General features: G+C 40.4%; 2 protein-coding genes across 11 annotated transcripts; one reads left to right on the top strand and one right to left on the bottom strand.

The window, feature by feature from the left end:
• Positions 1 to 280: 280 nt before the first annotated feature.
• LOC100116480 (luciferin sulfotransferase) lies at positions 281 to 5676 on the bottom strand. 3 transcript variants are annotated; one of them, XR_512049.4, is made up of 7 exons: positions 2033 to 2331; positions 1849 to 1948; positions 1602 to 1758; positions 1241 to 1361; positions 1055 to 1149; positions 614 to 982; positions 281 to 506 (listed from the first exon to the last, which is right to left on the bottom strand). XR_512049.4 is itself a non-coding variant. In XM_032600642.1 (7 exons), the coding sequence occupies exons 2-7, from the start codon at positions 2226 to 2228 to the stop codon at positions 671 to 673; spliced, it is 981 nt and encodes a 326-aa protein (XP_032456533.1). In that variant the 5' UTR covers positions 2229 to 5217; positions 5468 to 5676; the 3' UTR covers positions 281 to 670. The 3 variants fall into 3 exon arrangements, 2 of the variants coding, with proteins under 2 accessions (XP_032456533.1, XP_001607656.1); XM_032600642.1 differs by adding an exon at positions 5468 to 5676 and having other exon boundaries at positions 281 to 982; positions 2033 to 5217; XM_001607606.5 differs by having other exon boundaries at positions 281 to 982; positions 2033 to 5665.
• Positions 2609 to 15095, top strand: LOC100122780 (protein fem-1 homolog C). Of its 8 annotated transcripts, none has more exons than XM_031931544.2 (9): positions 2609 to 2721; positions 10323 to 10806; positions 11395 to 11703; positions 11901 to 12264; positions 12748 to 12808; positions 12894 to 13070; positions 13163 to 13408; positions 13490 to 13615; positions 13691 to 15095. In XM_031931544.2, the coding sequence occupies exons 1-9, from the start codon at positions 2635 to 2637 to the stop codon at positions 13910 to 13912; spliced, it is 2076 nt and encodes a 691-aa protein (XP_031787404.1). In that variant the 5' UTR covers positions 2609 to 2634; the 3' UTR covers positions 13913 to 15095. The 8 variants fall into 8 exon arrangements, with proteins under 8 accessions (XP_031787404.1, XP_031787405.1, XP_003424763.1 ...); XM_031931545.2 differs by lacking the exon at positions 2609 to 2721 and adding an exon at positions 3461 to 3750; XM_003424715.5 differs by lacking the exon at positions 2609 to 2721 and adding an exon at positions 5820 to 6293.
• Positions 15096 to 16063: the final 968 nt, after the last annotated feature.

The following is a 16063-nucleotide window of genomic DNA, read 5'->3' as shown; positions in this document are numbered from 1 at the left end:
GGCGCACGCGTTGTACAGTCGACTACTACCGCGTTATTTTTCTCTTTGTTTTGAGCGCGAACGGGAAAAAGAGTTGGGGATTCGTGGGATTGGCAAACCTGCGAGTGAGTGCGATTTTCCGAGAGGTTATGTTGGTACGCGATGTGGCGGGAGTTTTTGAATCATTGGGTGTTTCGGACTTGGACGAGAAAGGTATGATGTATAGAATTTTAATTTTAATTGTTATTTGAAAGCGTCATTGGTCCGAATAACTTTTCAAATTGAATAGAGAAAACCAATGTAAGTTCATCGAGGATAGAGTATTATTACAAAGTTCATTATTATACAATTATTTTACAATGTTATGAACAAAAATACATATGTGTAGAAAGGAATGCAAAGATGACGATGTAACAATATAGTCATTCACGAGCCACTTTTGCATGTGAAAAGCAGCACAAGCTTCTTTTCGATATTCCTCATCGATTAATCGCTACTTCTTTATGACGTGAATTCACTGGACTCCGCTATAATACACGAGTGCATGGCATCGTTATGAAACAATTTATAATTTCAAAATTTAAACAAATTCACATTGTGAGACCAAGAAGAAGAAGAGGATCAAGAGGCATACCTTAAAAAATACATGATAAAAAAAAATTGTCGAACAAAACGTCGGTAACAAATGAAATCAATCCTCGAAATCGTCCGTGACGAATTTGAGTCCTGTCCCCTTGAGATTCCGCTCCGTCCACTCGTCGAATTTGCGCGACAAGTCGTCGGACATGTAGTGGCGCCAGTCGCCGACTTTACCCTTCCGGATGAATTTCGTGTTCGGGTCACTGGGACAGACGTTCTTCTGAGCGAGTACCTGCTCGTAGTTCACCGAGGGGTTGGCTGCCATCTTTGGGAAGGACAGGTGGTCGCTCAACTGGGCTACCTGCTCGTCCGTAAGCTTCTTTTTCAGGAATTTCGCGGTCTTTCTTATGGCTCCTTCTTGGTCCTTGAATGAATTTGAAATTTTAATCGTCGATATCTATATCTATAAGCATTGATCAGAAACATTGAAGCTTACTTTCTTCATTTCTTCGTACGTCAGGAAGAGAATGTTATCTTGGTGACGTCGTTCCCAGAATGGCAAAACGTGGCTCCAGAACGGTCCCGGTGGTGCTGAAACCACATCGATCATTAGAATGCTCCATTATATTTGGAAAATTGAATTGTCGTTAAAAAAAAAAAAAAAAAAAAAAAAAAGACAAACCATTATCCGCGACCATTAACTCGGCAAACTCCTCGAACGAGCAGCTCAGATCGTGGAACAACCTGCAGTAGTGGTAGAAGCTCACGCACATGTCCTTCGGATTCCTCGCGATGTAGATCATCTGAAAAAAGTCGTTAAATCACGCCGATCCCTTCGCTCCTCCCCATAAACCCTCTATACCCTTTTCACAACGAACAAGCATAAATTCCAAGCTCTAATTATGAAACAGGATATGCGCCGGGAGGAAACAGCGCGGTGCAATATCTGCGCGTGAATTACGCCTAAAGTTTAAAAATACGATATCGCGCGAGAATATCGGACGAGAAGTGAAAGTATAATCGAAAATATAAGCGTAATATACCTTTGGTTTCTTCTCGCGCAGTTGCCTCGGGAGTAAATCGAGCGGCAAATGAGTTTTTATGTACCTCGGGCTCGGCAACTTCTCCACCGTCTCGACGGATTCGCCCAGTTTGGCGAACCACTCGACGAACGAGCCGTTGACCATCAGAGCCGACGATCTGGAACGTAATGCACGCGTGTGTGTGTGTGTGTGTGTGACGTTTGCGCCGATGATCGGAAATAATTATTAACAATCGAATTCAAATTACTCTAGCAGCGGACTTCGCAGCACAAAATGCGTCTTTCGGGCTTCCTCGAAGTTCAGGTCGTTGCCGATGAGCCAGGCCATTTCTTGCACCCAGTGGCTGCCTGCTTGGAGAAACGAATTTTCCGCGCATGAATAAAACAGCTCAATTTACGCACGAAGGAGAAAAAAGGAAGAATATTACTCACCGGTTCTAGGATAGGATACGAGCCAGACGTCGTTCTCCCTGATCTCGAGATCCCTGATCCTCGGCCCGATGAAGACGTACTGCGGCGGCAGCAGACAGTTGCCAGGCTTAACTCTGAGGAAGCTGTACTTCACCCCGAACATCTTGTCCAGCTTCTGGCCCAGCGAGCCCTCGACCGTCGTGTAGGATATCGCCATCGCGGCAGCAGATGAAGAAATAATAGAAATAATACAAAAAGAAAGCGCTGCGAGTGGTGTTCGGCGCACTCGATGCTAATGGCGCGAGGATACGCGACGGAATGACCGACTCGGACGTCGCTGCATCTTTTCACTCGCTGCGCCGTACGTGTTTCTTTTTCTTTTCTCCTTCTTTACGAGTGCCCGTGTGTGTGTGTGTGTGTGTGTGTGTGTGCAACTTTCTTCGGCCGCCGGCGCGTGTATCAAGTGAGGGAGAGCGACTCTGATCCGATTTTTCGCCCCGTCTCAGCTTTTCCCCGCGGTGCCTTCGCTTATCGAACGCGCGATATGGGGATACCTTAGCCGAGAGAGCTTGCGAGTGTGCAGCAGCGAGTTTTGAAGTTGTGCGTCGGTGTGACGATTCGAAATGATCTACGTCGTGATTTGCTTCAAGAAAGTATTTTTGAAGCTGTCCGAGTGCTACGTCGTGTCGACGGTGTCGACGTTTATCGGGGTGAGTGTTTTACTTTCGATTGGAATTTTTAAGTTATAAGCGTATGGTTAACTCGCCGCCGCTCTCATTTTTCTCGACTTTCCCCGGTAATGAGGATTCCGCGCGAAATGTGCACTTGAGGGGGAATATATATTGTGTAACGCCGGTGCTGTAACGCTTTATTCTCGATGATCGATCGATCTTCTTTTTTTTAAAACTTGCGACGATGTACCCTGTATGCGTCATATCGTTTTTCTAAAATAGACGCTCGTTCTTCGGCATAACACAATAATTATAATATGCGCTTTCTCCGTATGACGTAATTTTCTAACTATTTTTAGCGTTATATATCCATACGTTAACGTATTATTATAGTATATATACGTGACGTAGCCGCGCATTCTTTGCATCGCTCTCATTATAACTCGCTAAACTGCGCCTCGTCGTTTCTTCTCACTTTTCATTTTATTCTTGTTTACGATTTTGTTGCTCGGCTATAAACATTCTCGCCAGTCATCTCACCATCGCAATATAATCTCTCAATCAGCTCGGCGTCCATTCAAGAAAAGCCTCTCCCCCACTTGCAAACAACGCACCGTCACCTATATATACACAATAACAAGCTCATCAAAGCGTCGATGCGCATAGCTGCATGCGCTGCACATATATAATCGTCTCGCGTTCGCCGATTATTAAAGCGGGAAAGTGTAAACAGTCTGCGCGCAATTACGCCTGGCGCGCGAACTTTCAGCAGCAGCAGCAGCAGCAGCAGTGCGGAAGTTTCACTCCAGCGGTGAAAGTGGAACCAGCTCCTGCGGTGTCTTCTCCCCCACTTTTGTCGCTCTTCTGCGGGACTCTTTCTCCGGCGATCGTGAATCGGGCCAATACACACACGCGAAAGAGAGAGAGAGAGAGAGAGAGAGAGATCCCGCGAAGAACTCGCTGCAGAAATTGCATATCCGCGCTAGCGCCAGTCACCGGAGAGAGAAGCGCTCTGCGTATGTGTGTATAGCCGAAACTTTCGATGCGATATCAACGAGGTTAAGTATGGTGAGAGAATACTTTTCTGTGTATATAGATATACTTGTATATGTAAGTACTCTGGTGCAGGCTGGATGCGTGAGATGCTTTTTTTCTGGCGCTCGATCGAGGGACCGCTCTGCTGGCATTGGTGTGAGTGCGTGTGTTTAATGAGCGCGGATTTTCTCCGCACTCGGGCTTTCGCTTTCAAGAGAGATTCCGCGATGGTTTATACGTTGGCTTGGGTGCGAGATGTTTCTTTTTTTGCGAGGAATTCGAGTTTTCGAAGAATTTTGTACTACGTGTGATTTTATGGATATGTCTCGAAAATTTGAATTTAAATTATCACGATAACTGCATGCTGTTAGAATTATTTTTCGGTTGACCTAGTTAATCTCTGTTTTGAAAGTCAAAATTATTAGCTAATCGATGAAATGTAAAAACCAGTTTGAGAGTGTATAACTTACGCATAATCTGAATATACTCTTGCTTTGGCGTTTAAACATATTGCGGACATTTTTCTTCGTTTTTAAAGGCTCACTTATCTAATATGTGCTATAATTTTATTTCCATCAAATTGTATGTGAATCATATACCGCAGCAATGTCAACGATTCATATAAAGTTCGATAAATAATATGCCATTTATACTCGTAAATTATTTAACAGTTGTACGTGTATTCTAAACTGGGAAAATTATTTTTCTTAAGTCTATGTATTTAGTTTGCATTTTTTACGATTCAAGGAAAAAGTGTTCGATTGTTCGATTATTATAATTATACCACTGTAAAACGTGCTATATGCCAATTGGCTCAATTTTTCCTGGTTCCGACTTATACCTTGACCCTCGCCTTTACCTCGTTTTCGAAAAGTTCAAAAATTTTTATCATAAATTGATCACGTGCTTTCGTGTACGAATGAGAACTATAAATAGGTTTTTTTATTAGCATAACAATACTCTTTACCGAAAACGTAAGCAACAAAAAAGTGTTGTTACAAATAAACTAATAACTTTACAATCTTCACTGTTTCCTCGAATGTCTTTGAATTTATTCTGTACTTTTCTACCGATATACACGCACTTTATCATCGATCTAATAATTGTCAATCACACAAAGACGAAATTTAAACGAGGGAGAAAAACCCGCGCGCACCACGTGACCAGTGCCCCACGAAGTCACGTGACCCAATTCCGAACCCACACAAAGAACCTAACCACCCCCCCCCCTACCCCAGCCTATAAAAGTATATTTTTTGTAATAATAAAAATACTGACCGATGTATTTTAATTAGCTCTATCCAAAAACATCGCCAGATTAAACTGCTCCACCTTATATTTCTAATGAAAAATCAATAAAGATTTGGGAAAAAAATAAATTATCTTAATTTTGATACAGCCATATCTTTTTAAATAAACAATATTTCAAACTGCTCCAAACTGCTCTACATCCATATAATACTGCTCCATAGTAATTTTTATTGGCTCCGCTATAGTTAACTGCAAAATAAGTAAAATTCATTTTGTCAGAAATGAGCTGACTGAAGCTCGTAGCGCGCAGGCGCGGATCTCATTCATTGCCGTATTGCCGGGATAAAGTTTAAATTACGGTAAAGAATTCATGTTACAAACTAAGTTTCTAACGAAATAAATTTTTTTATTATTATTTATTGCCAATGGTGTTTAATGAAAACGTATTTTATTTTAGATTCTGAAACGTATTTTATTTTAGATTATATTCTAACCTAACCTTCGGATACGCTCTCGATGTATCGCAGCTTATTGCACCTTTACGCAAAATACAATGCCCGCAGTGCCAGCTGTTTGTCTTTGTCAATAAATCTTGGACGGCAGAGCGGACCAATAACAAAATTTGCGCAGCGTTTACTCATATACATTTCTCTAGCCCATTGTACGCACTTCGTTCCTATACCTCTCTCTCTCTCTCTCTCTCTCTCTCTCTCTCTCTCTCTCCGCAATGTTTCGCCTGGGTGCGTGCGCACTTGCAGACAAAATATATACATATATTCACATCGTCAGTGAAGTCGTTGCGAGAGAGCGCTGCGAGCTGGAAAAATCGCGGGAGAGAGAGAGAGAGAGAGAGAGAGAGAGAGAGCGCGAGCGCGAGTAGCGTGAAAAAGAAAATCGCGCAGCGCTACACCAGAGCAGTATAGTGGTAGATAGTTGGGCTACGGGTGCGACTCTCCGACGCTCTACATAGAGCCACTTATTGGACGTCGAGTCGAGACCTGCACGAGAGAGAGAGAGATAATACAATAAAGAGCTATAGGAGCTCGCGCGCGGCGACGTGTGCTTCCATGTATACAACAGCGCGTAGGAGCTCGCTTGCGTCAGTATAGAGTATACGATAATCGTTGGGAGGAGAGCAAGTGCAGTAGTATAGTGCCTCTGTTGTTTTGTGTGCGGCTGCAGCAGCCGAGGAAGAAGTAGCATGCAGTCGAGGAGTGTCTGATAAATAACGACGCCGAAGAGGAAAAGCGCCATGGACCATCGTCAGCGGGTCAGCAGCTTCTGAGGATCACACAGAGAGACACGCGCGTAGAGCTAAATAGAAGGTTAGAATCGCCACACGCGCGCGTGCACTCCTTTGTCTAATAATAAACAGGCGTGTTGCATCCGTGCACACCTCTCTCTCGGAATATCTCTCCACTCCACCTCTCTCTTTTGCGCTTTTGCCCGTACGCGCAGTGTTACCTCTATCGTCGTCTGCGCGCGTCCCTTATACATCGCGCGCTCCGCCTTTTTGGCCATTCTAATAAGATTCTAATGAAACCCGCAAGAAACGACGAGGAGCTGGCGCGAGCGAGAGCTCAGTAGACGCGTATAGCGGTATTAGTATATAGTACCTAATAGTACACAGCCGCGTTCCGCGACAATGACGACCCGTTCGAGCTGATGCAGCTGCGAATCTAAGGTATTGCGTTTATATACGCTTATTAGACGACAGCTCGAGGATTTATCGTTCAGGGCGAGGACCTTCGGTGCGTCTGTATACTTAAATCCCCGGCCGAACGTTTGCCGACGATCGGTGTGTCTGCACGCAGGCTTTGTTTTCCTACGAGGAGGCCGAGAAAGAGAGAGAGAGAGAGAGAGAGAGAGAGAAGATTATTCGTGTGTTGTTGGGCTGTACAGCGGCTTTGCCCCACGCGCGGGGTCAGTGTCCGGCGACTGGAGAATCGTCGCTTTCGGTAAAAATATATTATCTCTCTGCGCTGGCATTTGTATAATTTTGAAATTCAACGACTGCACTTCCGCTGGTTTATTGATTTCAAGCGAGAGAGAGAGAGAGAGAGAGAGAGAGAGAGAGAGAGAGAGAGTTGAGAGCGCATCGTCGCTCGTGCGAGCTGCTTATTATATTTAGACTGAAATATATTACACACTTGTCTCTCTACTACTGGAGTTTATTTGCGGTTATTCCCGGATGCTCCTTTTGCGGACGTTTCGTGAATGAACGCTCTGTTTTCTTATTTTTGCCCTTCTCGAAAAATTCGTGTACTTTTCCATAGCACGTCTGCTTCTTTGAGCTGATGTGTTTTTGGAGCACATCATCAGACGGTTGTCATATTAAAATGAGTTGCTGGCTTACGGGCTGCATTGAGTTTGTTCAATCAATACTTTGCATTCATTAGCTAATTTCATTTTCTGTGCCTGTGATCGCAATCTGACACGTGCTGTGCTCTTTGTATGCTAATGATATCCTATATTCTGTACAAGCCCACGCTGTACGCATTTGCATATCATTGACAAAATCAAGCTCTTTATTGTACTCTCTCAATTAGTTAATAAGTGTGGGGAAATTGTCATTTTGTATTATTACATATACTCACTCTTCGAATACGTGACATGAAAAGATTGACTATACTCCACTCCAATGTCAGGAGCTTTTCAAATAGTTATGTCACATGGTAAACAGAGTTATTAAATGCTATTGCCAGTTTGAAAAAAGTTGACTTGCATGAAATATTGCCTCGTGCACCTAACAACTCAATTCTAAAAATACTAAAAATATAGCTGGGCATTACATTGTACAAAATATTGATTCTGTTCAACTTTCTGCCGCTAAAGTTATGAAAGTCACTTCTAGAAAACACTGCAAAATTATGGCTTGATTGATACAACAGAACGCAAGATGGAAATAAAATAAACGAGACTATGTTTCCTTGTTTAAAATATTGGAGTTTGAAATATTAATGCAACCGCACACAGTGACTTCTCAATGACGCATACAAAATTGATTTTTCAACTTTCCAACCCACAACGGGAACTCAACTTTCTATTCTGAGTGCGCTTTAAAAATATTCCTGGATTTCTCTAAGGCCATGGCCGATGCCAAAAATTTCACTAGCTTAATGATGATGAAAAATTATTCGCACGTGCAACCCACAAAGATCATTCTCTATTGTTTGATTTGGCTTTCAGCGCATACATCAAGCATATCAAATCACTGATTACAAAACGTCTCAACTTTCATTGAATTTAAAATCAGTTAAGATCGTCACAGACAGAGAGAGAGAGAGAGAGAGAGAGAGAGAGAGAGAGAGAGAGAGAGAGAGAGAGAGAGAAGTCCTCATCAGTCAGTCAAGCAGCTGACAAAAGAGCAGTCCGACGATTGATCAAATCCAAACGCCTATACTTAGCGTTGATTGAACGCGCGAGATATGCGCACCTCAAACTGCCATCGGACGTCGGCGGTCGATTTAAAAAAAAAGCACCTCCGCCTTCTGAATCATAAGGAGGAAAGCTACCGCTTCGAATTTCGAGAATCCCATAAGACACCGCCGGGGCAAGTCCTCGTGCGTCAGCTAAAAGAAATAATCAATCCCTCGCGGGGGTTTCCCACGCATTCCGCCCTGAGCTCTTTTACCTATACCAAAAGGATCTTTCTCGCGCGCGCAGCATCGACGGCGGCGCTTATCTGCCGCACCGCGCGCGAGGCGCGCACTTTTAATTTCGCCTCCTCTTTGTTGCGGCGGCGCAGAGATGCATATAGGTGCGCGCCGCCGTGTCTCAGGGTCAGTCCCTTAATCGGAACTCGGAAGAGCGGCGCGCCGCCTCTCTCTCCGACGTGCGGACGGACAGTCGAGTCGAAGCATTCGGTCGACCGGGTCGACAGCAGCTGCCATACCGAATGCACTCGCGCACCGTCAGTCTCTTTCTTTCGTTTTTTCTTTCCTTGTCGCTTTGATCACCCTTTGTCTTAATAAGTGTGCGTCTCCTGTCCTGTGCTTCCTTATGTTGATTGTGCCCAAAGTGTGGCTTACCCTTTGCGCTGCAGGTGAGTGACTCACGAGACTATTACTCACTATTACTCTGCGCACCGACGTAAACGTGATTCAGGATTTTCATACGTTAATGCACACTATATACGCGTACTTTATACGTTCTCGGGGAGAATCGAGCTTTTTTCGGCGCTTTCTGTGATCTCATTGTGCGTAATGATTGCAGGAGGTGTCGTTGCTTTGCTGCTTTCATCTGATTGATGGGTTTATTGATGACGTGATTTTTTTTTGTGGTGAAATGATTGAGTCAATACACTATTTCGGTTGAATTCCTTGCTGGGGTTATTAATGAACTGTAATGTCTCAGCGGTTGCTGAAAGTTTCAATCAGTGCTTCCATGAATCACTCCATTGATAAGCTGTTGTGACACTTTTAATGTAGACTTGAACGCTGTTGAATTTATCGGCTGTTGTGAGTCTTTTAAAAATATCCTTTATTGTCATCAATAACTTTGTGCTTTAAGATCATGTACGAATAGCTTTTGTTTAATGTAATATTTTTATTTTGTTTGGAAAATGATGTTTTAAATCTGATCAAATCAGTACCAGTTCTGTGCTTTCAAGCTACAAACTCACAGAGAATGAACTTCATCTTATAAGTAATCAATGTTTCTATAATTAAAGTTTATATATATATATATATATATATATATATATATATATGATCCATATTGTTACAGTATGATAAGTCTCATCACACGTGAATACTTACATGCAGAGCTTCTAAAGGCAGTTTCAGTATTTGTGAATAATGAATATTTTCAGTGCCTTTACATTGTTCTTTCAAAACTTGATCTGTTTTTTATATGATTATTATTCTGTAAGCATTTAAGTTTCTGCCTTAAACATTGAACTTATCTATATAGCTCAAGAGTATTTTTAAATGATTTTGCAATGCTTTGAAATTTACCTTCATTCACTCAATGATTGTCTTTAAAGTCTGTTTCATCTAAATTATTTTTGATTTACTAAACCAACTTATTGATCCACTATGGAATATTTTATTAATGATGGTTCAAATAAAGCAATCACATAAACTGTATACGTACTGTAAACTCTATCATAAGTGGAATTTTTGATGATGCTATTAACTTACGTTTTCATTATTAACAATACGTTCAATAATCTTTAATAGAGATAAGTCATGCTTCGAAATACTGTATTGTTGAAATAAAGCTTTGTTGCGTCTGCTAAAACATCGGCATTGGAACAATGAAATAACTCATTTTGGAGTAATTCTTTGTATACCAAGAACTGATAATGCATATTTTATTAATAATTTACAAATTATTTTTTTTTATTCCAGAGAGGGGCCATCGCTAGAAGAACTTGCTGGCGCTGGACTACAATGTGGATTAATAGTCGAGAGACGATGAATTCCATGGATCAGCTGTTTGATGACCTCATACAAGAATGTAAGCATGCTGCACCAGGTGCTCGGCTCACGTATCTTCTGAGAAACCGTCTGGAGAAGTGCAAGCCCGATGACCTGAAGGATCTGGTCAGTCGCACCAAGGATGGCTGTGCTCCCTTATTCATAGCTTGCAAAAGAGGTCATGTGGAAATTGTTGACTACCTTATAAAGGTGTGTCATGCAGATATTGAACAAAGAGGTCTCTACGAGGTACCTGATGACCGTTCAGTTCACTGTGTGACGCCTCTCTGGTGTGCAGCTGTATCTGGAAAGCTACCTGTTTTGAAGTGCTTAATTTCAAATGGAGCCAAAGTCAATGCTGTATCAGATTCTGGTTCTACACCTGTCAGATCTGCTTGCTTCATGACCCATCTTGGTAAGAAAGCTGTATCACTTGGTTAAAAAAAAAACATAAAAATACATCTCTTTATTAAAAGCAGTTTTTTGAGAACTTAAATTATTTATTTTTTATTTATGAGGGATCTATATTTTGCTCTCCATAAATGTCTGAAAAGCAAGACCGTTTAAAGCGGCGTTGATAAAAATTGAGTTTGGGAGATTTTTGATTTATGACAATGATCCATCTTTATATAGCTAAACATATCAATGCTTCTTTAATTGACATTGATGTAGTGGTGCTATACTTAAGCCAAGATTTTTGTGCCAAGGCAGGTCTAGGTCAATGTTTGAATGCCAATGTTATTCTATTGTAACAATTTTATTATTGTTATTTCATTTTTTTCAATACAATGTACATTTTTATACTTCAGAAGGTCTCGATTAAATCAATCAAACAGTAATCGCCAAATCCGAACTCCATATGGTCAAAGAAATGCGCCATTCGTAAAGCAAACTATTTTTATCCGCTGTTTTGATATTTGATCACCTTGCACAACTAGGAAACAAAAACACTTTAATCAGACTATTTATTACGTTTATTTAAAACTTTACTGATGCTTTTTAGATATCGTTTCGTACCTGGTCGAGAATGGCGCGGACATTCTAAAGACGAATCACAACGGCGGCACGTGTCTGATAAATTCCGTACAGAGCGTGGAACTTTGCACCTTTCTCCTTAAGCACGGAGCCGATGTTAATGCCACAGATATCCAAAATAAGACCGCCCTACACTACGCTATTCAGGAGCATAGATTCGAAACCACAAAGCTCCTGCTAGATTATAACGCCAGCCCTCACCTCAAATCCAGATACAATGACGATGCTCTGCAAACGGCCTGTCTCAAGGGAGCAACGCAGATCTTCGATTACCTGAGTATGATATTTCAAAGCGTTTAGAAAGCCTTCTCGCTAAAACGTTTGTCCTATTTTTGATATGCATAGATTATTCTAAAACTATAAAACACTCGAGACAGAATTCTATTTTTTCTGATTCATAAATATTGATTTATTAAAATAAACACCCGTGTAAAATATGTACAATTTTACAATTGACCTCGTTTCTCTTTCCAGTCGAAAAGATATACTACACGCCGGAGCGACTGGCAGACGCACACGAGCTCATTGGTACGACGTTCTTCGACGAACACAGTGACACGCAGACGGCCCTCAAGTACTGGCGCATTGCTCTGGCGATTCGTAATGCCAACGGCGAGGATGGCGCCCCCTTGGCCAAAAGACCAGTCTACCCGAAGCGCGACACCTTCCGCAATGTCACCGAGTTCACGACCCTCGATGAACTCAACTCTATAATGCTCGACCTCGATGCTATGCGCATGCAGAGTTTGCTTATTTGCGAAAGGATACTGGGTCCCTATCACAAAGACACCCTGTTCAGGCTTATGTTCCGGGGTGCCTCTTATGCCGACGGTTTACGGTACGCTGTCAGCTGACTTTTGATTTTTTTATTATTTTATTTATTAATCAAATATAAATAACGTCGTTATATAAAAAATGCAAAGTATGTTCAACTAACTGACTTCCTACGGAGATGCATTCAAGCATCTATTTGTAGGTTTGGTCGTAATACCAAATTTACAAACTAACTTAAGATCAGGATCTTACATAGACATAATTTCATTCCATTAAAATAAAATTTGCATTCACTTGACGTAACAGACTCAAATCGTCGATTTTCTGACGTCTTTTATGGAGATATAAATGATCAGTTATTGCGTCGACTGCAAAGGTATATCTATAGAAAAATGTAATCGACAGCCAATTACGCATTATTCATGCATTTTCATCAATGACTTGCGTTAAACGTCACGCCATTCTAATAAATGACAAGCATACCTATACAAAGCATGTTACTTGACAATCAATGAGGAAAATTTAATTACGTTTATTCTTTTTCCAGCTATCAGTATTGTATAGATTTGTGGAGACGTGTTTTAGAAATTCGCGTTGACAAGGATTCCGTAAGTTTCGTTTTGTAAAATAAGATGATTGATTAAACTTCAAATTTTTAAACAAATCTCATTTAAATGCAACTTGTATTCGCAGATTTTTTACACCGATACCTGCTTCACCGCTCAAGCTCTTGTCCGACTTATGATTGACTTGAATGAAAAAGCGTTAGAAATAGACCGCAACCGAGAAAAACAGCCAAGATTCTGTGATGTTGTTGCAATATTTAAATTGCTGACCGCCCCTCTCATTGAAGCAAGGCAATTGCTTGAGGTAAAAATCGTTTATGCATTTTTGGAGCTTTTTTATTTGCATTTTTCCCAAATTATCGGATAAAAATCTGACTGTTCACTTTTCTTTCATAGCAACGACCAGTGCATAAAAAGCAACGAGAGAATTATGATCGCATATTAAAGTGCGTCACACACTTGATATATTTGCTCATCGAAACAGCGTCGACGCCTGCAGAGGAATTTGAAACCAGAATGTTGGTGCACAAGTTGGTTAAGAAAAACCCCAGATCTTCTTCTACAGAAGACACACTTCTGCATCTTTGCGTCTCAAGTCTGAATACAATCAATTCAAGTTATTTCACTGCTGAAGATGTTCAAGTAAGACCATGATTTACCTATATAACGCTGGTCTGTTAAGCTGTATTTTTTCATTAATTAATATTTCATCTCGAATTCTAGAAAATATTCCCTCACTTAGAAGTGGTGGAACTTCTTATCAAATCTGGCGCACATGTTAATGCTCGAAATGAATCTCGATCTACACCTTTACATGTAGCAAGCAATGTTTACAATTTCCAAAATTCGGTAAGTTTGTATCTAAAGTATACTTCTAAATCAATATAGGCATTTTTTCAATAAAATATATCTTTATTTTTACAGTTGATTAAATTATTATTGGACCATGGAGCACACTTGGACACTCCGAATAAAGCGGGCGATACTCCAGCTCGTTTAATATCTTCGAACTCTGTAAATAGCATTAATCTTGTTAATTATACAACTCTTCAGTGCCATGCCGCTCAAGCTATAATCAAGTATGGTCTCAAATGCACGGAACTGCCTGTTACACTACATCATTTTCTCGAGCTCCATCGGGAATGATTTTAAATTATTACATACGATTTAGCTTTGTTAAGAGACGTTTATTCGAAATTTTTAATTTTGTTACGTTTTAACAGTTTGTACAATATGTATTAATTGCCAATATATTATTCATTATTCGTTAATTTCAGGGGTTAAAATCGAAACGGAGAAAGTGAAACGTTGTGTTTATAGAAGAACGTAGGATTTGTTCTAGATTCTTTAATTTCCTATAAGAATTTTCGATCCGACGCGTTAGTTAGTTAGCCGTCGGGGCGCTGCCGGGCCTCTTGATACTTTTAAAGGGGCAACCAATGAAATTTCTATCTTAGCCCTGTGAATTTCATATTAATTTTTCTTTTCGATCGTTTACAAAGTTCAAAAGTTGTCTTTTTTTAACGCTGAATTGAAGTACAGATGAAATGCTATAGATTCTGAATGTTAGAGCGAGAGAAAAGAATGAAAACGAAAAAAAAAACAAAGACCAGAAATCTTTGTATATTTATCTTTAATTGAAAGGCTGCAGAATGTTGTATCTCTCTATACGAGATCTACACACGTGATACATAGTTAAATACATATGTAAGTCTTATTGTTAAATTGAAAGCGTTTCTTAGGCGTAAATTTAGCGAGAGTGAATGAAAAAGAAAAAAAACAAATATGCCATAACACCAACGAGATTACTTCTCATCGATACTTTGCACACTTCCATGAAAAGTAATTTCTAGTGCGATTAGTACATTAACATCGTTTTCAGTTTATAATACAATAACTGTTACTATAGTAATAATATTACTTATTATTAATAATAATAATAATAAAAAGAATATCAAATAGTATATCTAATGAATCTTCACTTTTTAATGATGTGTATGTTTTTTACACTATAACGACGACTCGTTTTTTACAAACGAACTTATAATGTACATTATATACACGTGCGCTCGCGATCCTTATATACTTCACACTTATTATAATCCGTTTTTTCCTTCAACAAACGTACAATTTTATTTCAATTTTGTCGCGAGAGCTCGTGTTTTTTCTTTTGTTTTCAAAGCAGGAACGTCAATTCTAAATCTCTTGAAATATAATACTTAAGCAATACTTGATCGTGTGATTGTATAAAATATATTTACAGCTCGAAGTGAACAAGCTTGAGGTGCAAATTATTATTTGAGAACAATAAAGAAACGTCATAACTCAGTCTTATGCCTTCTTTATCACAGCCCTTCGCAAGATGTAGTAAAAAATTAAATATAGACAAGACAAAATAAATTAAGTTCCTTAATTATCTTTTATTATTCCATCGTAACAATTTGAAAGTCAAAATAATGTTATGTTGATAAACAAAAATCGCATTTTTTACATTATACATATTACAATAGAGCGTAAATGCATTTTTCATATACACGTACAATCTGGTGCAAAAATAAAACTTCACTTATCAGCTTTGGCCTTGAATTCGATGGCACTGACCGATAAATATTTCACAATAAATCGGTATGACAAATGAGGTTGTGCAGACCGCAGCAATGCGGAGTACATATCGGCGAATGCATCTTCCATGAGATGCCGTGTAGTCAGACCTTCTCTGAACGTCTCTTTTAATCGAGGTCCGTAAATGTCAAATGAACTTTTATATTCGCCAGATAAAAAAGCTCTGACAAGATTCTCTTTTCGCAAATTTTCCGCCAATTTTTCAGCGGCTGCGTCAATACGTCGAAGTAAGTGAATTCTGTATACTTGATACGGGCGGCCTTTATAGGTGTGAGCTCATTCTCACACCGCTTATAATATCCACTTACTGCCAGACTTGCATCGATTATCTTCTAGTTATGTTCACTGAGCAGCCGCTGCTCCGATCCGGCGTCGAACTCGGCCACGTACTGGATGATACAATCCAGTATATCTAGATCAAATTCCCTGTCGATCGCATATTCCAGGACGGTAGCCTTCTTCTTGGGATAGCCATCAATCGAAATTTTCAGTCTCTCGTTCAGGTCGCTCCCGCACTCCAGCAGTAATCGAAGTACCTGTCTTTTTTCTTGCTCGATTCCAAGTCGCTTTGGGGTACGCTTGAAAGCCTCGGCAGACGTCGTGCGACTCCATTGCACACGCGGCTAACGGCGTTAAGCCCCACTTGTCTTTCGCGTTGAGGTCGGATCCTTTGTA

Source organism: Nasonia vitripennis, chromosome 5 (assembly GCF_009193385.2).
Source record: "Nasonia vitripennis strain AsymCx chromosome 5, Nvit_psr_1.1, whole genome shotgun sequence".
Lineage (NCBI taxonomy): Eukaryota > Metazoa > Arthropoda > Insecta > Hymenoptera > Pteromalidae > Nasonia > Nasonia vitripennis.
This window is presented reverse-complemented; position numbering and strand designations above follow the sequence as displayed.